At 44.3% G+C, this 20824-nt stretch overlaps 1 protein-coding gene across 9 annotated transcripts in view; it reads left to right on the top strand.

Annotated features, from left to right (window-relative positions):
* PIKFYVE (phosphoinositide kinase, FYVE-type zinc finger containing) overlaps positions 1–20824 on the top strand; it is a 107190-nt gene that overhangs the window by 53938 nt on the left and 32428 nt on the right. For 8 of the 9 annotated variants that reach the window (XM_083400443.1, XM_083400446.1, XM_083400440.1 and 5 more), the window contains 10 exons: positions 607–787; positions 2728–2802; positions 4102–4209; positions 6201–6341; positions 7988–8114; positions 9695–10857; positions 12456–12556; positions 14566–14637; positions 16380–16551; positions 19273–19451. In XM_083400443.1, the coding sequence (XP_083256569.1) occupies positions 607–787; positions 2728–2802; positions 4102–4209; positions 6201–6341; positions 7988–8114; positions 9695–10857; positions 12456–12556; positions 14566–14637; positions 16380–16551; positions 19273–19451 (2319 nt within the window). Of the gene's footprint in view, positions 1–606; positions 788–2727; positions 2803–4101; positions 4210–6200; positions 6342–7987; positions 8115–9694; positions 11348–11844; positions 11978–12455; positions 12557–14565; positions 14638–16379; positions 16552–19272; positions 19452–20824 lie in introns of those variants that run through there. The other variant, XR_014502345.1, reaches the window with a different exon arrangement.

Raw genomic sequence — 20824 nt, 5'->3', positions numbered from 1 at the left:
AATACATCAAATATAAAAAAAGAAAACAGAAAAAACAATACATCAAAACAACAAGAAAAACAAAAACATTTAAAAACGCATCCAATTTCCATATCATTACCTTTCATTTACTTGTTTCATTGACCTCCTCACACCTCCCTTTTTTGTATTCTAGTTCAATTAGCTGTTTCAGCAAATGCTTTCCATCTTTCTCAATTTTTTGTTCTATAGTTTATCTTAACACAATCTAACTTTAAATTTTCCACTTTGACCCATTAACAATCAATTTTTGCTTAATTCTTTATAACATTTCTACTAAAACGATATAGCTTCTTTCCAGCATTCTTCTAACATTCATTAATTTTGCAGTGTTTCTGTAAGTATACTTTAAATTTTTTCCAATCTTCTTCCACCGACTCTTCTCCCTGGTCTTGGATTCTGCAAGTCATTTCCGCCAATTCCATGTAGTCCATCAGCTTCATCTGCCATTCTTCCCGGGTGGGTAGATCTTGTGTCTTCAGAGCCATAGTTCACTGTCAGGCAAACAGGTATCTATGGCTCCAGAGGATATTCCCTCCCTCTGCCATCTCCTGAACTTTAACCATGTTTTTAAATCTCTCTCTGCAGCTCAGCTAATCACAACCACATGATGGCGCTACTGCAGCAGTTGCTCTACAACGAGTCCTTGTCTCTTTCCTGGAGGGATATGATTGTGCCCCTGGTCTGCCAGGTGGTTCAGACGGTCCGGCCCGACGTCAAGAACAGGGACGATGACATGGACATCCGTCAGTTTGTCCATATCAAAAAAGTGAGTTCAAGTTACAGGGAACCAGGCAGAGGGCCTTCTCGGTAGTGGCGCCCACCCTGTGGAACACCCTCCCTTCGGATATGAAGGAAATAAGCAGCTATCCTATCTTTAAAAGACATCTGAAGGCAGCCCTGTTTAGGGAAGTTTTTAATATTTAATTCTGTACTGTTTTTAACATTTGATTGGGAGCCGCCCAGAGTGGATGGGGAGACTCAGCCAGATGGGCGGGGTATAAATAAATTATTATTATTATTATTATTATTATTATTATTATTATTATTATTATTATTACAGTGGTACCTCGCAAGACAAATGCCTCGCAAGACGAAAAACTCGCAAGGCAAAAGAGTTTTTTGTTTTTTGAGTTGCTTCGCAAGACGAATTTCCCTATGGGCTTGCTTCGCAAGACGAAAACGTCTTGCGCCTTTTTCTTAAAACCGTCAATGCATTCCTATGGGAAACCGTCAATGCATTTCCTATGGGAAACCGTGCTTCGCAAGATGAAAAATTCACAAGACGAAAAAACTTGCAGAACGAATTAATTTCGTCTTGCGAGGCACCACTGTATTATTATTATTATTATTATTATTATTATATAAGGGAGGTGGCTGCTTAAGGCTTGTGCTGACTTTCAGAATGATGGCACCTCCATATCCCAAAACTTGCCCAAGCCTGCCAGAGAGCTTGCCACCCTCCAAGCCAGTCGCTTGATAAACCTCCATTTCTTGGTGTCTGCCTGGTTGTGCAAGCGCAGGGCCATGTCAGCAACTTGCTGGCCTAGTGGGTAAATGTTTGGGAATCAACCTGCCAATCATTCACACCTGAACTAACCCTTGATCATTCTTGAAAACTCTAGCATTCAGCTCCCGTTGCTTCTGTTTAACATTATTGCAAGTGGCAATTATTTGCAACTTATTTCCAGCTCCCACCAAATGTCTCATGTTTAATTACATTGACTGGTATTCAATCATCTCTTAGTTCTGACCTCATTTTGAATTTAGATTTTCCTACCCCCTTTTCCTTTACCATTTCCTAGGCATAATCTTGAACTAAAACAGGTCACTATGCTAAACATTTACTTAGCATGAACATTTTTAGACTATCCGTAATAAAGGTAAATGATAAAATAAGATTTGATTAGTCCAGGAATAAAAGTGGTATATAGCTAAAATTCATGTCCATAAAAGGCAACCTACTTTTGTAATAGAAAGGTGTGTTTTTAATGGTGAGGACCTGTCATCAATTTGGCATTTTTTTGTACTCCTGTGCTTAACAGCAGGGAGAGCTATTTTTAACTATGTGTTTGCATGATTACACTTCGCGCAACATTTCAAATTCCAGTGGCCTCCTTAGCTAGATGTTCCTGGTTGACAATATATTGCAGTTGTGAGTACAGTGGTACCTCGGGTTACATACGCTTCAAGTTATATACGCTTCAGGTTACAGACTCCGCTAACCCAGAAATAGTGCTTCAGGTTAAGAACTTTGCTTGAGGATGAGAACAGAAATCGTGTTCTGGCGGCGCAGCAGCAGCAGGAGGCCCCATTAGCTAAAGTGGTGCTTCAGGTTAAGAACAGTTTCATGTTAAGAACAGACCTCCGGAACGAATTAAGTACTTAACCCGAGGTACCACTGTACTGGGGAAATGCCATATTCCTAAAAAAAGTAGTACTTTCCTGGAATAAATAATTTGAATTGTGTGCTACAAATGAACCTAATGTATGTATTTTGTTCTCACGATAAACTGGATGCCTGAATTACCCATTTGAGCTTCATGCAAGAAATAATGGAAGCTACATTTATCTGGGCTATTTCTAGTTAGCTTATTGATGTTAGGAGGAAAAATAAAATACTTTTTTTAAAAAAGGAGTCTTGCTTTTTAACACAAACTAGGAAAATTAGGAGATCCATGGATAATAAAATTCTTACTGTTTTGACAGATTCCAGGTGGAAAAAAATTTGACTCGGTTGTGGTGAATGGCTTTGTTTGCACCAAGAACATAGCACATAAAAAGGTATGGTGCAGCTATGTCAGTTTATACAATATGGTAGCATGGATGACTTGGAACGTCTAATGTTCGATATACTACCTAATCGACTAGTTTTGTAACAGTTTTTGCTCTTAATCTTCCCTATCCCACTTACTGCTACTACGAAGTTGTTTGTTTGTTTATGCCCTGCCCTTTTCCTTGACAGGGACTCAAGGCGGCTTACAGATAAAATTAAGAACGGCTAGCAACATAGAAAATAGGTTGTTGGCATAATGTAGGTTCAGATTCAGACAGGATTAAGGAAAGCAGAATCCCTCACAAGGATTAACTGATGTCATAAGGTCCCAAGAGGGTCTCCCACTTGGCTGATTGCGGCTCATTTGAGCAAAAACATATTGGGTGACACCTGGCTTGAGAGCAGTACATGTGAAAAGGATCTAGGAGTCTTGGTTGACCACAAACTTGACATGAGCCAACAGTGTGACGCGGCAGCTAAAAAAGCCAATGCAATTCTGGGCTGCATCAATAGGAGTATAGCATCTAGATCAAGGGAAGTAATAGTGCCACTGTATTCTGCTCTGGTCAGACCTCACCTGGAGTACTGTGTCCAGTTCTGGGCACCACATTTCAAGGAGGACACTGACAAACTGGAACGTGTCCAGAGGAGGGCAACCAAAATGGTCAAAGGCCTGGAAACGATGCCTTATGAGGAACGGCTAAGGGAGCTGGGCATGTTTAGCCTGGAGAAGAGGAGGTTAAGGGGTGATATGATAGCCATGTTCAAATATATAAAAGGATGTCACATAGAGGAGGGAGAAAGGTTGTTTTCTGCTGCTCCAGAGAAGCGGACACGGAGCAATGGATCCAAACTACAAGAAAGAAGATTCCACCTAAACATTAGGAAGAACTTCCTGACAGTAAGAGCTGTTCGACAGTGGAATTTGCTGCCAAGGAGTGTGGTAGAGTCTCCTTCTTTGGAGGTCTTTAAGCAGAGGCTTGACAACCATATGTCAGGAGTGCTCTGATGGTGTTTCCTGCTTGGCAGGGGGTTGGACTCGATGGCCCTTGTGGTCTCTTCCAACTCTATGATTCTATGAATTGAACAAATGGGTTTGAATTCACATTCTAACTAGCAGACTGGCCCCTATCCTGATTTTTATTGGGTCCCCTCCACTTTTTGCCTTGGCAGCCTAGAAATGCTGCCTTTTCGCTCTGCCACTGAGTTGTTGACCCTTCCTACTGCACCTTCTAAGGGAAGGTATTGCTCTGTCTTTCAACACGAAATAGTGAAGGGATTCATTTAACAACCTTTTCTCTTTCTAGATGAACTCCTGTATCAAAAACCCCAAAATTCTTTTGCTGAAGTGCTCCATCGAATATCTCTACCGAGAAGAAACAAAGTTTACCTGCATAGATCCCATTGTCCTTCAGGTTGGGATAGTTTGTTTTTTTAAATCCTCTTTTACCATCCTATCAAAGTCTAATGAGTTGGTTTATTCGTGACTGCAGTTGGCTAGTTCTGAATAATTGCAGGGAATATGTGGTTTGCCATAGTCTCCATGCTTCAAGTCAGCAAAGCACGGAGACTATGGCAAACCACATATTCCCTGCAATTATTCAGAACTAGCCAATTGCAGCCGATTTGAAAACGGACTGGTGCTTTGCTCAGTTCATTATGACATGCTTTGAATAGTCTTCTACATTGTGAAAGAGGGATGCCAGGTAGCGCTCTGGTCTGAACCACTGAGCCTCTTGGGCTTGCTGATTGGAAGGTCGGCGGTTTGAATCCCTGTGACGGGGTGAGCTCCCATTGCTTGGTCCCAGCTCCTGCCAACCTAGCAGTTCGAAAGCACACCAGTGCAAGTAGATAAATAGGTACTGCTGTGGCGGGAAGGTAAATGGCGTTTCCGTGTGCTCTGGCCTCCGTCACGGTGTCCCATTGTGCCGGAAGCGGTTTTGTCATTCTGACCACATGACCCGGAAAAATGTCTGTGGACAAACACCAGTTTCCTCGTCCTGAAAGCGAGATGAGTGCTGCAACCCCATAGTGGCCTTTGACTGGACTTAAGCATCCAGGGGTCCTTTACCTTTTTTTTACACCTTACATTGTGAAAGCTTACCTAGCAAATGAGAGAGGTTTTTAATGATACCAGTATTCAAGAGCCATATGAGGATCTTGATATGCACACATATGACACAGCCCTGTACTTGTCTACTGAGAATTTAAAAAGTAATTCTAATCTGTTTTAGTATTTTAACTTTCATATGTTTTGAGGCATGGTTGTGAATTTTTCTTGACGTCATTGTTTTGCCTTTTTGTAAACGGGTTTGATGTCCTTTACAATTAAGCGGTGTGTGCATTTTATATACGGGGGCTTGCTATCTTGTAAGTATGCTTAAGATCGCAGCCTTGCTATTTCTTCCCCAGCTCCAATGGTAAATCATCCAAACACCAGCTTTGCTGGGAAAACAATGCTGGTCTAGTGCAGATGTGAACCACTCTTGATACAGCTTGAAGCCAGAATTTGAAGTTGGGTTTTTCAGTTCTAGGTAAAACTAGCATTGACATAGGAGCATGTCATAATACTGTGTCATGGTTAACTCCAGAAATTGGGCAGGGGGAGAAGAGTAAGCAGACCACAGGATGTTTCTCATCTCCAAGGATATTGGAACCGTACATCTGCTCTGAGCAACTCTGACTATGGAAAACATTTAATCTGGGAATATTGTAACCAAGGTGTTTTAGGTAAAGGTAAAGGTACCCCTGCCCCTACGGGCCAGTCTTGACAGACTCTAGGGTTGTGCGCCCATCTCACTCAAAGAGGCCGGGGGCCAGCGCTGTCCGAAGACACTTCCGTTCTGGCGAGCCAGAGCCGCACACGGAAACGCCGTTTACCTTCCCGCTAGTAAGCGGTCCCTATTTATCTACTTGCACCCGAGAGTGCTTTCGAACTGCTAGGTTGGCAGGCGCTGGGACCGAACAACGGGAGCGCACCCTGCCGCGGGGATTCGAACCGCCAACCTCTTGATCGGCAAGCCCTAGGCGCTTGAGACTTTAACCCACAGCGCCACCCGCGTCCCGACCAAGGTGTTTTAGTGCTTCTTTAAAAAATATTTTTTTCAAAAAAATTAAAAACACCAGTGGCAGCACCGTTCTGCATACCAAAGAACTAATTTCAGAATTGCTGAAATTGATGAGCTTTGTGTCTCCTTGTTTTATTAGTCAGTCAGTAATCCAATGCTCTGTTTGAGTGTATAAAACCTGAATTAGGTTAGTGTTTACTTGAACTGTCAGTTTAGTTTTAAGGGGGGGAAACTACTCTTGAGTAAGCATGTTTTAAGTTTGCAGCCTTGGACATGCTTTTAGTCCTCCTGTAGGGCCTGGTATCTGATGATTGCAATACTTGCTTCTGCCATGACAGGAAAGGGAGTTCTTGAAGAACTATGTTCAGAGGATAGTGGATGTCAGGCCAACTCTGGTCCTGGTTGAGAAAACTGTCTCCCGTATTGCCCAAGACATGCTGCTGGAACATGGCATCACGTTGGTAATTAACGTTAAGCCGGTAAGTGCTAGAATTCTAAACGAAATTGTGGTTCAGCAACAGGTTTTCCCTCCTTTTTTTTGGTGATGTACACAATACTTTTTCTCCCCCGTTTTGTTTTCTACATGGGTACTATTTCCTGTTTCTTCTCCTTTTTTGTGTCTTATTCAGTTCACTTCTGATGTTCTACTTTATATTTTCAATAAATACAGTGGTACCTCGCAAGACGAATGCCTCGGAAGACTAAAAACTCGCAAGACGAAAGAGTTTTTCGTTTTCTGAGTTGCTTCGCAAGACGGATTTCCCTATGGGCTTGCTTCGCAAGACGAAACGTCTTGCGCCTTTTTTTAAAAACCGCCAATGCATTCCTACGGGAAACCGTCAATGCACAGCGGTGCTTCGCAAGACGAAAAAATTCACAAGACGAAAAAACTCGCAGAACGAATTAATTTCGTCTTGCGAGGCACCACTGTAATGTAAAATTTAAAAAGCCTTGGGAGTATTTCCACATCAGTATAATTTAACGAATGCTGATAGTGGTACTTTGCCCTGAATAGGATCAAATGCCATGAGGTAGATCTGCTGAGGGACAAGGGTTCTCTATCACCTATTTGGCTCTGTATCTACAGAGTGTGTCATGAAAATTGGTCTCTCAAATATTCCCTTTTTGTCTTAATGGTTTGTAGATTTCATGGTTTCATAAGGTGTGGCTTGTTTTTTGTCAGAGATCAGACCTCCGGAAGACTTAAACAAGAGATTGGGGTACAGTTTATGGACTGCACAGCATCCCCTAGCCATTCCTTCAGTTAACCAGTATCTTACCTGATTGTCACCTCTCTCATTCTCCAGTCCTTGTCACGACATCACAAATGCTGCAAAAAAAGCACAGCAGATTAATTTCCAGAAAATGTAGAAATGATCTAATCATGCACGCGGGTGCTGTTGCCTGCGGGCAAATATCTCGGATTCTTAATTTACGTAAAACCATTTAGATTTCATGGAATTGGCGGAAATGACTGGCAGAATCCGAGACCAGGGAGAAGTGTCGGTGGAAGAAGATTGGAAAAAAATTAAAGTATATTTACAGAAATACTGCAAAATTAATGAATGTTAGAAGAATGCTGGAATGAAGCTATATGGTTTTAGCAGAAATGTTATAAAGAATTAAGCAAAAACTGATTGTTAATGGGCCAAAGTGGAAAATTAAAAGTTAGATTGTTAAGATAAATTATAGAACAAAAAATTGAGAAAGATGGAAAGGATTTGCTGAAATAGCTAATTGAACTAGAATACAAAAAAGGGAGGTGTGAGGAGGTCGATGAAACAAGTAAATGAAAGGTAAAGATATGGAAATATTAGATGTGTTTTTAAATGTTTTTGTTTTTCTTGTTGTTTTGATGTATTGTTTTTGTTTTTGTTTTTATTTTCGATGTATTGTTTGTTAAATTTTTTATTGTTTTCTTTTTTTCCTTTTTTTCCTGTAACTATTAAATTTCTAATAAATTTTTTTTTTTAAGAAACAACACCACCATTTAGATTTCGTTGATAACTTGCTTTTGATTGCAGTCTTATGCCATAGCCTATTCTCTCTCTCTCTCTCTCTCTCTCTCTCTCTCCTGGATTAAGTTAAGTAAGTGCCTAGCATTTTTCTTATCAATGTTTTGCAGCACGTCTTAGACAGAGTAAGCCGGATGACTCAAGGAGATGTGCTAATGTCAATGGATCAGCTGCTGACCAAACCACACCTGGGAACCTGCCACAAATTTTACATCCAAGTGTTTCGGTTGCCTAATGGTGAGTGATCCAAGTCCTAACCTTGTTTGTCTGGAAACAGGGCCGGCTGCGCATCCTTTTTAACAGAATTGGGTTTCTTTGAAATACGGCGTCATGATTAATGTGATAACAAAGTACTGTATTTTTTGCTCTATAAGACTCACTTTTTCCCTCCTAAAAAGTAAGGGGAAATGTGTATGCGTCTTATGGAGCGAATGCAGGCTGCGCAGCTATCCCAGAAGCCAGAACAGCAAGAGGGATTGCTGCTTTCACTGCGCAGCGATCCCTCTTGCTGTTCTGGATTCTGAGATTCAGAATATTTTTGTTGTTGTTTTCCTCCTCCAAAAACTAGGTGCGTCTTGTGGTCTGGTGCGTCTCATAGAGCGAAAAATACGGTAAATTCTATAGAGCTGGCAATAATAATAATAATAATAATAATAATACGTAGCATTTATGTAGTGCTTTTGAGTGTCCAACGTGTTTTGGATTTTGTAATTCTTACCCTAACTTTTGGTAGGTTGCTACTAACTGCTGAGAGAGTGCCTTTCCCTCAGGCCATGTCGTGAGTTCACAGCAGAGGCAAGGTTTAAAATCATGGGTTTCTTTTATTTTATTACTTTATTTGTCACTTGGTTTAATAATTTTATGTAAATTTTGTTTCAGTTGTCATCAAACTCCTGCTTTTCTAAAGGTTTTGATCAAGGCAGATTTCTAGCGCTTCCTTCCTTTCTCACTAAAACGATTCTTCACTCATCTCTTAAGGGAATATTCCTTTACATCTATAATCTCCTGGCTTCTTAATGGGTTTTTATTGTATGGCTTTATGCAGAGGTGTTGTAAACTATGCTGATATTTTTTTAATGAATAGAATATGCCATATTTTTCGTCCTATAGAGCGCACTGGCCCATAGGACGCACCTCGGTTTTTTTTGGGGGGGGGGGAATGAATTTTTAAAAATTATTTCCCCCCCCCAGCCGCGGCTGCCACCCCAAGCCTTGCGGACACCCGCCAGAAGCAAGGGGAGCCCTCCGGAGGGCTCCCCGTGCTTCGGGTGGCAGGCTGCTGTCCGCAAGCCTTGTGAGCCCATGGGAACTCCCGCAGGGCCTGCAAGGCTTGCGGATAGCTTCCTGAAGCCTGGAGAGCAAGAGCGGTCGGTGCGCACCGATGCCTCTCGCTCTCCAGGCTTCAGCGAAAGCCTGCATTCGCCCCATAGGACGCACACACATTTCCCCTTCATTTTTGGAGGGGGAAAAGTGCGTCCTATGGGGCGAAAAATACGGTATTTAATGAATATAAATATTTTAATAAAGAAATGAATGAAACCTCTGCTAGTTTTGCATTTGGCTTGAAGTGCATGAACAATTTTAATGAACAGCTTAACTGCATTACTCCTTTATGGAAGTGGCCGCAGGGATCCGTATGGTTTGACACATGACTCCAAGCAATGGGGAATGTGGGGGAAGGCCAGCCTACATTCTGAAAAAGATCTAAAGCCATTTGTAACTCTGGGATATATAGACCAGCTGATCGCTTAAAGAACCCGCCCAGTTTTAACAAAAAGAGAGAAGCGAGCACAACTTTATCTTCCTCTTTTTTCCAGAGCAAACGAAAACACTGATGTTTTTCGAAGGCTGCCCCCAGCACCTGGGCTGCACCATCAAGCTGCGCGGCGCGGGGGATTACGAGCTGGCTCGAGTGAAGGAGATCCTCATTTTCATGATCTGTGTGGCTTATCATTCCCAGCTGGAGATCTCCTTCCTTATGGATGAGTTTGCTATGCCTCCAATGTTGGCCAGACATGGCTCCTTCCACTGTCTGCCTGAAGGGCAGGAAGAAGAAAACGGACAGCAAGAAAGCAGCACAGCAGGAAAAGATGCAGACGGGGGCCCCGACAAGCTGCCCGCTATCTCAGAACTGGTGTCTTCAGATGAGATGGGCTCCCTGGAACAAAGGACTTTGACAGAAGAGGACGGCCAGGATATGGGCGATCTGCAAGCATTTGCCCCCCAGAAACAGCATTTGCACTTCTTAATGAATTCTGCATATCGAGCCCCTTTTGTAACGCCTGTGTTGGTGCCAGAGACATTGTTACCCCTGGAGCTGACTGACCAACACTTGGGCATTTTGGACAGTGAGCCTCTGGAGAGTCTGAGGCACATGGACGACTTCCAGGAGCCCAAAAGTCAGATCAGAGAATTTCGGGACCCTCTGCAGGATGACACTGGATTGTACGTTGCAGAGGAAGTGACGTCTTCAGAAGACCGGCTCAAAACCTTCTCTTTGGCTTTTAAGCAAGAGCTGAAGGACATTATCCTCTGCGCCTCCCCGGTGATCAAGTTCCGCGAGCCCTTTCTGCTGACGGAAAAAGGCATGCGCTGCCCCACCAGGGAGTATTTCTTGGAGCAGGTCTATGTGTCTCCTCGGCTCAGCAAGGAGTACAAGGAGATGGAGAGCAGAAGGAAGAAGCAGCTGCTAAGGGACCTGTCTGGCTTGCAAGGCATGAATGGAAGCGTCCCGGCCAAGCCTGTCCAGATATTACCTTCCCACCAGCTTGTCAGCACCCGGATCGCTGAGCACCTGAACAGCAGCCACAGTCTGGCCAGGATGTTGGCCGACTTCCGGGCCAGAGGAGGACGGATTGTGCGAAAGGACTCAGACCCATTTGCTCAGTCTTCTAAAGAGGCATCCGGCATGAAATTTGGACTCCGGAGTGATGACGACGACAGAGGGTTCATTCAGAACGAATCCTTATGGTCTCATAAAGTGAGCACTTACAATATGCTGGGGTTGTTGTTTTTTTGTCTAGGGTTTTAGAGGGATGGCCTGTCCCCTTCATCACACATCTTAAAAGAAAGCAGAGTTTGATTTTAGACAGAGATGCTCAAACTCCAGCTGCATTTCTTAAACGTCTTGAAACCGCCATGCCCCCCACGCCCCAAGTTGCACAGAATTTTCACACACATCTCTGTGCATGTGTAAGGAAGGATCTGTGGATGAAGACCCTGTGTCTACACCAGATTTATTCCACAATATCTCCAGGCAGGGCTGGGAAAGATTCCTTGTCTGAAACCCTGGAGAACGGTTTCTGGTCAATGCAGATAAGGAGACTCAGTGGTCTGACTTGATAGAAGGCATCTTCCTATGTTCCTAACTGCTATAAAAATAAATTTAAATGCAGGGAAGCTGAGGGTGGGGCAGATTAATCATATGCAAGTGAAAAATACATTTATGCTTCCGATTTACCTTATTTTTCGCCCTATAGGACACACTTTTCCCCCTCCAAAAATGAGGGGGAAATGTGTATGCGTCCTATGGGGTGAATGCAGGCTTTCGCTGAAGCCTGGAGAGCGAGAGGGGTCGGTGCGCACCAACCCCTCTCGCTCTCCAGGCTTCAGGAAGCTCTCCGCAAGCTGTGGGAGCCTGCGGAAGTTCCCGCTGGGCTCCCACAGCTTGCGGAGAGCTGCCTGCATCCCGAAGCCTGGGGAGCACAGCGGAGCGCACCCCGGGCTTCGGGCAGATATCCGCAAGCCTGGGGAGACCGGCGCGACTTCCCGCCAGGCTCCCTAGGCTTGCGGATAGCAGCCTGTTCTGGGGGCTGGGGTCGGGAGAAGCTCAGGGTTCCTCCACCCCAGCCCCACACCTGGGGGAAAATAATTTTTTCCCCTTTATTCCCCCCCCCCAAAAAAAAACTAGGTGCGCCCTATGGGCCAGTGCGCCCTATGGGGCGAAAAATACGGTATGTTTGTCTAGTCTATCAAAGTGATAATTTCCAAAATCTCTTCCCTGTTTTCATAAAACCTGTCAATAGAATATATAACCTTGGGCAATTGTACAAATTAAGTTACAATGTCCCCACCCCCCCAAATAAATCTGGCTTGAATTGCATTGGACGTAAGGCCATTTGTTACTTCCTGAACGATACTATTGCACAAGTGGAAGCGGTGTGTTCAGTGTTAGAAACTCCCACTGTTCTAGGCGCATTTTGCGACAGGGAATTTCATTAGCGTGAACAGTTTCTGAGCTCTGGGCTCAGCACTGTGCCAAAAATTTCAATTTAAAACTGCAGAGTGGGAGGAAAGGAGGATCCCTTTCTGCCTCCCACTTCCAGCTACTCTCTGAAGACTTGAGAAGAGACCCTTTTCAGAATATCAGGGGGGTGGGCCAGGGAAGGGGAAGACCATGCTAAAATTGAACATAATATTTTAGCTCCAGTTCATTCATTTTCAGCTTTGTATTCTTATAAAAAAGAGCGCCTAGTTGTTGCACCCATAACCTCGGTTTAAGGTGCCACTGAGCTCCAAGCTTTCATATCTCAGTTTCTAAAGTGTGTTAATTTTTTCTCCTGGGATGTGTCTTGCCAGGTGGACTGTCTTAGCCCTGCAAACCATCAGAGGCTCTGCGTCTTGTTCAGCAGCTCTTCAGCCCAATCCAGCAATGCTCCAAGTGCCTGCGTTAGCCCATGGTGCGACATTGGTTTGCTTTTGCTTCCCCTTTGACCTAATTTAAATGTTTCCTAACTATCAGTAAGTTTTCCCCTTTCTGTGTAAAGTGGAGGTGGGAGACTCTGCAGTGGGTACCGTATTTTTTGCTCTATAAGACTCACTTTTTCCCTCCTAAAAAGTAAGGGGAAATGTGTGTGCGTCTCACGGTGCGAATGCAGGCTGCGCAGCTTCCCCAGAAGCCAGAACAGCAAGAGGGATTGCTGCTTTCACTGCGCAGCAATCCCTCTTGCTGTTCCGGCTTCTGAGATTCAGAATATTTTTTTTTTTGTTTCCCTCCTCCAAAAACTAGGTGCGTCTTGTGGTCTGGTGTGTCTTATAGAGCGAAAAATACGGTAACTGGTGCATCACCCTGGGCAGGGGGGGGGGCTGTAAGGAAGCGCAGACAGGTATTTTTTATTGGATTAGGGGACTTGCACAAAGACCTGGAAGACGTCCAACTCTCCTCCATCTCCACTCAGAGCACTCTCAGTTAGGGAGGATGTTGAAGGACAGGCAGTGAGGAAGTTCGCCCTGTGTAGGGGATTTGAGCCCCTCCTTCCACCCCCATTTCCCAGTCTGGGAAGAAAAATATGCCTTCCTCACTTACTGCTTTAAGAGTATAGTCAGGAACCAGATGGGTGGCACCCTTTAAAAAAATCTGCCTAAGACCTGAAACTCCCTAAAGGCTCAAATGCAAAGCAAAAGTGTACAGGCAACCCTTTCAATGTTAATTGGAGAAATAATTGGTTTTCTACAATCAAGCTGTTTCTAAGATTTGGGCATGCTTTTGTATCACCCAGGGACGTGGGTGGCGCTGTGGTTTAAACCACCGTGCTGCTTGGACTTGCCGATCGGAAGGTCGGCAGTTTGAATCCCTGTGACGGGGTGAGCTCCCGTTGCTCGGCCCCAGCTCCTGCCAACCTAGCAGTTCGAAAGCATGCCAAATTGCAAGTAGATAAATAGGTACCACTCCGGTGGGAAGGTAAACAGCATTTCTGTGCGCTGCTCTGGTTTTGCCCGAAGCGGCTTAGTCATGCTGGCCACATGACCTGGAAAAACTGTCTGCGGACAAATGTCGGCTCCCTCGGCCAGTAAAGTGAGATGAGCGCCACAACCCCAGAGTTGTTTGCGACTGGACTTAACTGTCCTTTACCTTTACCTTGTATCACCCAGATCAGTAGTCCCTGGCCTTCCATCCTGGCCTCCCCTTTAACTCAAGCATCCTATCTTAATTGTTCACCTTATATTTTTTTTGGTGGCATTGTTGACCAGGTAGCGACCAGGCAGTGGGTCCTGGCCAGGGGCGACCTGACAGCAACACCTCTTGGGGTTCCGTCACCTAAGACCTTAGTCCTGAAAGCCAGTGAAAACACAATTGCATGTTTTTGTGCTTTGGCTGCTTGCAGCTTGTGCTACCTTGGAGTCCCCTTGCTGCTGCTGCAAGACTGCACCCTCTGCTGGTGGAAGTTCAATATTGCATCTCTGCCGTTGCAGCTGGAAGATCCAGTATAGCTATTTCCAGATGCAGTGCATTTATTACCTGTGCCTTTCACATTTAGTTAGAGTGTTCTTTCCAAATGCTGCATCCTCCATGCTTTCTTCCTCATTGTAAGGAAGAATGGGATAGCCACATTGCTTCCACACCATGCTGTAATTTAGACCAGTGTTCTTCAACCTTACAGCTCGTGGATCATGATATTATCCCCAGATAATGGCCATGGATGATGGATGTAGGGAAATGGCTCAGCAGCTTTGCAGGTGCTAAATTGTGACATAGTTTAATGCTGATAATTAATGGGGAGTAAGTTCAAGCTCTGTCTGTGATTGATCCCCCCCCCCATGGCTTTTATGGCCTGTCTCTGGAACCACACTTCGATTTCTCTGGTGGTCAGAAAAAGTACAGGCCTCCCTCCTGAACGTTATAGGAATGTATTCAACAACCATTCTCAAGCCACCCAAAGAATCATTGTTCTTCTCTCGGTCACTTTAGGATGGTGGTTATGGAGTTCTATGGAAAGAATGACCTCACTCTGGGTGTGTTTCTAGAAAGGTATTGCTTCAGGTAAGAAATTTCAACTTTCTTAGATTTCATTTATTTCATAAAATTTATACACTGCTTGAGTGTGTATAAAAAACCAGCAAAGTGGTCCCTCTAAGTACCATCTGTTCCTGAATATTAACAATGGAACCGTAGTGGTTGAACAGAGGAGAAAGTTGAGGTGTTCTTCAGTGCTTGGAGAAGGATGGAGATAGTAAACAAAGAGAAGGCTGCCAAAATGTGGAGAAGACACAAGCAGGCCTCCTGAGGCAAGGTTTTCTCACTCTGTACAGACACAGCCAATGTGCCACTGTAAGGAAGTGCATAGATCGTCTTCATACTACAAAGAGGCACAGCATCAAATAAAAGAAGAAAGCAGCAGACCCTTCAGAGCTCTCTGGTGGCCCTCCAGATGTTTCGGACTCCCAGCTTCCACCGGGCGCTGCCAGCATGGCCGGTGGTTTATTTTTATTTATTTAGCAAAGCATAGATATGCCACTTAAATCAGGAAAAAGTATCTCTGAGCAGTCAAGAATAATAAGTATCAATCAAACGCAGATAAAATCAGCAAAGCTGAAGGAAACCCCAGAAATTAATGTAGTCTTGCTATAATAAAGCTTCCGGCTGGTGTCCAAAACAATATGCTGGCTAGGATGCCAGCAACTCCCATCTCTTATGGGGGCGCAATTAGTGCCAGCACCATCCTTTAAGAGTTTGGGTGTAATCTTTGACACCTCCCTTTCCATGGAGGCGCAGATTGCAGCTATAACAAAGGCGGCATTTTTTCAACTCCGCCAAGCTAAGCAGTTGGCTCCTTACCTCTCTCTCCCTGACCTAGCCACTGTGATCCACGCGATGGTCACCTCCAGACTGGATTATTGTAACTCGCTCTACGTGGGGCTGCCCTTGAGACTGACCCAGAAACTCCAGCGGCTGCAGAATGCTGCAGCGAGACTCCTTACGGGGTCCTCACTGCGAGATCACATTCACCCGGTGCTATACCAGCTGCACTGGCTCCCGGTGGAGTACAGGATCAGGTTTAAGGTGCTGGTTTTAACCTTTAAAGCCCTATACGGCCTAGGACCCTCGTACCTACGGGACCGCCTCTCCTGGTATGCCCCACAGAGGAACTTAGGGTCTTCAAATAAAAACATCTTGAAGGTCCCAGGCCACAGAGAGGTTAGGCTGGCCTCAACTAGAGCCAGGGCTTTTTCGGCTGTGGCTCCGATCTGGTGGAATGCTCTGTCACAAGAGACTAGGGCCCTGCGGGACTTGACATCTTTCCGCAGGGCCTGCAAGACAGAGCTGTTCCACCAGGCCTTTGGCCAGGGCACAGCCTGACCCCCTCCTTTGGCAATCTTCGCGGAGCTCTGGCCCAATGGTTGCCATCAATTTGATTTTAATTAATTTTATAACGAAATGATTTTAAAATGTATTATTTTATTGTTGTTAGCCTCCCTGAGCCTGGCTTCGGCTGGGGAGGGCGGGATATAAATAAATTTTTTTATTATTATTATTATTACGTCAATAAGCAGGGAGTTCACAAAGCACAGCTGCTGCCACACTCAAAGATCTGACTCCTCACAAATGCTGGCGGAGCCGTTTGTGGCCCTTGCAAAACTGCAAGTTCCCCAGTGCCAAAGCAGTTGAGCATTGTAGTCCAGCAACTCCTGGGGATCCCTATGTTTCCTGCCCCTGCAACGGACTGAAGAGGATTGCCAAGTGAAAGATGTTTGCTTCACATTTTTGCCCTTTGTTCTTCCCAGGCCTTCCTACCAGTGCCCAAGCATGTTCTGCGATACCCCAATGGTGCACCACATCCGTCGCTTTGTCCACGGGCAAGGCTGCGTCCAGATCATACTGAAGGAACTTGACTCCCCAGTGCCGGGCTACCAGCACACGATTCTCACCTACTCCTGGTGTAGGATGTGCAAGCAGGTAATGAGAGATCTCCGTTCTGCGGTGGTGGTTTTGTTTTGTTCGGGTGAGTCAGTTATCTGACTCACCCAAAGTGCAAGTAGATAAATAGGTACCACTCCGGCGGGAAGGTAAACAAGCTTTTGTATCACGAAGTGGACTTTGAGTGTGGATGCTTGCTTAGCAAAGGTGCATGCAGGGGCCAGAAACATGGAGGTGGGGTCCAAGCTGAACACACAAAAATTAGACAAAGGCCACCTTTCTTCTGAGTTCCTGCCTTTAATTCAAAGTAATCTGTGAAGGGCAAGGTTGCATGTCCTTAATTAAGATGTCTTTATTGTGATTCAAGGCAAATTTAAGCCTTGTACCCTTCATTCTCTTGTCAAAAACTTTGTTTAATCGTACCAAATACCGTTTGTATTGTTTTGCTCTCAAGATAATAGTGACTACCTACAGGACTCTGTTATGAAAAGACTGCCCTTCTCAGGAAAAACCTCCAATTTATCCCTTTCCCCTAGCTTAGTGTTCAAATTTGCACAGTTCTAACCAGGGACGCAGGTGGCGCTGTGGGTTAAACCACAGAGCCTAGGACTTGCCGATCAGAAGGTCGGCGGTTCAAATCCCCTCGACGGGGTGAGTTCCCATTGCTCAGTCCCTGCTCCTGCCAACCTAGCAGTTCGAAAGCACGTCAAAGTGCAAGTAGATAGATAGGTGCTGCTCCGGCGGGAAGGTAAACGGCATTTCCGTGCGCTGCTCTGGTTCGCCAGAAGCGGCTTAGTCATGCTGGCCACAAGACCCGGAAGCTGTACGCCGGCTCCCTCAGCCAATAAAGTGAGATGAGCGCCGCAACCCCAGAGTCGGCCACGACTGGACCTAATGGTCAGGGGTCTCTTTACCTTTTTTAACCAGAGTTTGGGGTGGGTCTGCAAATCCAGGCTTTAAGAGGGAACCTGGTTAGTGTCGCGCAGTGGGATACTAAACCAATATGAAGCAGAATTCACGCCTGTGGGGCAAGGAAATACTGCTTTTGGAACTGGCTTTGCCGCCCACGAGACATGGATTGGGCTTCTTGACAGACCTTTATTGTGGGAGTGGGGGAAGAAGATCCTCAAAAATGGAATTTAAGAGCCGATAATTCATGAACTGCTGGGGCAGCATTCTTATCCACTCGTGATGGGTGAAGATCACCCTTCTTAAAAAGAGCTGCTTTCTAAGTAGAGTAATGGTAAAGGTAAAAAAGGTAAAGGAGCCCTGTATGGTTAAGACCAGTCAAAGGCTTGTGCTGCTCATCTCGCTTCAGGCCGAGGGAGCCAGCGTTTTTCCACAGACAGCTTTTCCGTGTCATGTGGCCAGCATGACTAAACCGCTTCTGGCTATTAGCATTTGTTAGAGAGACTTTGCATTTCCACGTGAAATCATTTCTGTTGCACCGTATAAAAATACTGCATTTGAACTTAAAATTAAGTTAGTAGGCCTGAATACGATACTTTGCATTTATGCTACGCTTTTTACATACTCTAATCTTCTGCTGTACTTGATAGTTCTTAAAGTGGTGTGTGCCAAGGAACAGTATACCCATAATACAGGTGGGCGACTGAGGCTGGGCGATAGCAGCTTGCCTAAGCCCCGTCCTATATGTTTATGTGCAGAAGTGAGATTTCAACTGGAGACCTCCTAGCAATAAGCAGCATAATAAATCGATGTGAACAGACTGCACCAGCAGTGCTTTCATGCTGTGAGAGAGTGCGCCACAATATGGACTATTTGTGCTTTTTGAGAGTTGTGTTTTTCTGCAGCCAGACTTCCAAGTCAGCAGTTTCATTTGCTACCTCTGTCCCAGTGACACTGTTATCTAGAGGTGTGCTGGCCTTGTTGTTTTGCTGACTCCTTCAAAGCTATGCACGGGTGTGTTGTAGATTCTAAGTCACACCCAAGAACTACTGAAACTCATGTTAAGTCATAGATGTGGCTTGGATGGATTTTTCTGTGTGTCGCCAAAGTGCTCAGATAAAACTACTAACTTTTTTCCAGGTAAAGTGCAAAATTAAAGAGGGCAATTTCTACCACATGTGGTGGACTTGTGAGGAAACGAATAAATTTTGGGATCTGATTTATAATGAGTTTTAAAAAATACTTAAATATACTTTCCCTAAAAGACCAGAGGCCTTTTTATTGGGAATAATCGGGGATGAAATAAAAAAGGAGGATAAAACACTATTCCAATATTTGACAGTAGTGGCCAGAATATTAATTGCACAAAATTGGAAAAGTCCAAATACCCCAACAGTCAGAGATTGGCAAACAAAATTATTTGAATATGTTGAACTAGCAAGAATGACGCAAAAAATTAGAAACCAAAAAAATACAAAGTTTATTAGCGATTGGAATAAATTTATGGTATATATTGAAGGAAACTATAGAAACTTTAAAAGTACTGTAGGTCTGATATAAATCTTATGATGTGCAAACCATAATAACCTTTAGCTGCAGAAAAGAAGCCCGAAAACAGGAGGGAAGGAGGTCAATAGGTGTGAGGAGGAAAGATCTAAATATGTAAAGATATAAAGATTCAAGGAACTGTAACGGAAATTGATATTATTTTTGTGTTGTGTATAGATATTTTTCCTCTTTTTTCTTTTTTCTTTTTTTGTGTAACTGTCATTTTATTTTTTCTTTTGGTTATGTAAGTGAAACTTAATAAAAAGAAATTTTTTAAAAACCCAACTACTAACTTTTTTCCAGGTAACACCAGTAGTTCCGCTGTCCAATGACTCCTGGTCCATGTCCTTTGCCAAATACCTTGAGCTGCGCTTTTACGGGCACCAATACACCCGAAGGGCCAACGCGGAGCCCTGTGGCCACTCCATACATCATGACTACCACCAGTATTTTTCTTACAATCAGATGGTCGCCTCTTTCAGGTAAGAAGGCTTTCCCTCCAAAGATTTATTACCTCCCTCTGCAAATCCAGGAGATAAGTGACCTGATTTTATTTTATTTACTTTTTATTTTAAGAAATACAGTGGTACCTCGGGTTGCATACGCTTCAGATTACATACACTTCAGGTTACAGACTCCTCTAACCCAGAAATATTACCTCGGGTTAAGAACTTTGCTTCAGGGTGAGAACAGAAATCGTGCTCTGGTGGCGCAGCGGCAGCAGGAAGCTCCATTAGCTAAAGTGGTGCTTTCAGGTTAAGAACAGTTTCAGGTTAAGAACGGACCTCCGGAATGAATTAAGTACAGTGATACCTCGCAAGACGAATGCCTTGCAAGACGAAAAACTCGCAAGACAAAAGAGTTTTCCGTTTTCTGAGTTGCTTCGCAAGACGGATTTCCCTATGGGCTTGCTTCGCAAGACGAAAACGTCTTGCGCCTTTTTTTTAAAACCGCCAATGCATTCCTATGGGAAACCGTCAATACACAGTGGTGCTTCGCAAGACGAAAAAATTCACAAGACGAAAAAACTCGCAGAACGAATTAATTTCGTCTTGCGAGGCACCACTGTACTTAACCCGAGGTACCACTGTACATACAGTGGTACCTCTGGATACGAACGGGATCAGTTCCGGTGCCCCGTTCGCATCCTGAAGTAAACGTAAGATGCGACTGCGTGTCTGCGCGTGTGCAGGTTGCGTTTTGCCGCTTCCGCGCATCCGTGTTACGTCATTTTGAGTGCATGCGCGAATAGCGAAACCCGGAAGTAACACGCTCCGTTACTTCCGGGTCATCGTGGAGCACAACCCGAAAATATTCATTCCGAAGCTACTTCAACCCAAGGTATTGTAGCCTTATGAGGCTTTGCCCTCGGGTGGGAAAAAGTTTTGAGGCCTGGTTGGGGGGGGGGGAGTTTGACTTCGGACCTAGGTGGGGTCACCTGTCCTCACCTCCTTCATTATGACTGTATTCGTATAAACCCCTGCAATCAAAAATACAATAAATATATGGCGTAACGTGTCATCCTTTAAAAATAATAAAAACTTTTATTTTTAGTAGAATTAGCCAGTAAAGCAAATAAGGGTGAAACATAGTCAGAACAATTGAAAGAAAACAATCAAACACAATTAGTTTTGTTAGGATGTGTGGAATACCAAATCATAAAGCCCACAAGCCATAACCTTAGTGGGTCAGCAAAACAGCATCATAATATTTTATAATTCTAAATTTCGGTGATCTTTTGATGTAGGTAATTTTTACTTTCATCTTTTGTTTTCATGCTAAGAAGAGTTGTAACCTATCCACTGCAGCTATGGTGTTGGGGGGTGGGGAGGGGCAGGCAGAATGGCATGTAGGT

Source organism: Podarcis tiliguerta, assembly GCF_965153285.1.
Source record: "Podarcis tiliguerta genome assembly, chromosome: 1".
Lineage (NCBI taxonomy): Eukaryota > Metazoa > Chordata > Lepidosauria > Squamata > Lacertidae > Podarcis > Podarcis tiliguerta.
The sequence above is the reverse complement of the archived record's forward strand: the minus strand, read 5'-3'. Positions and strand labels throughout refer to the sequence as shown.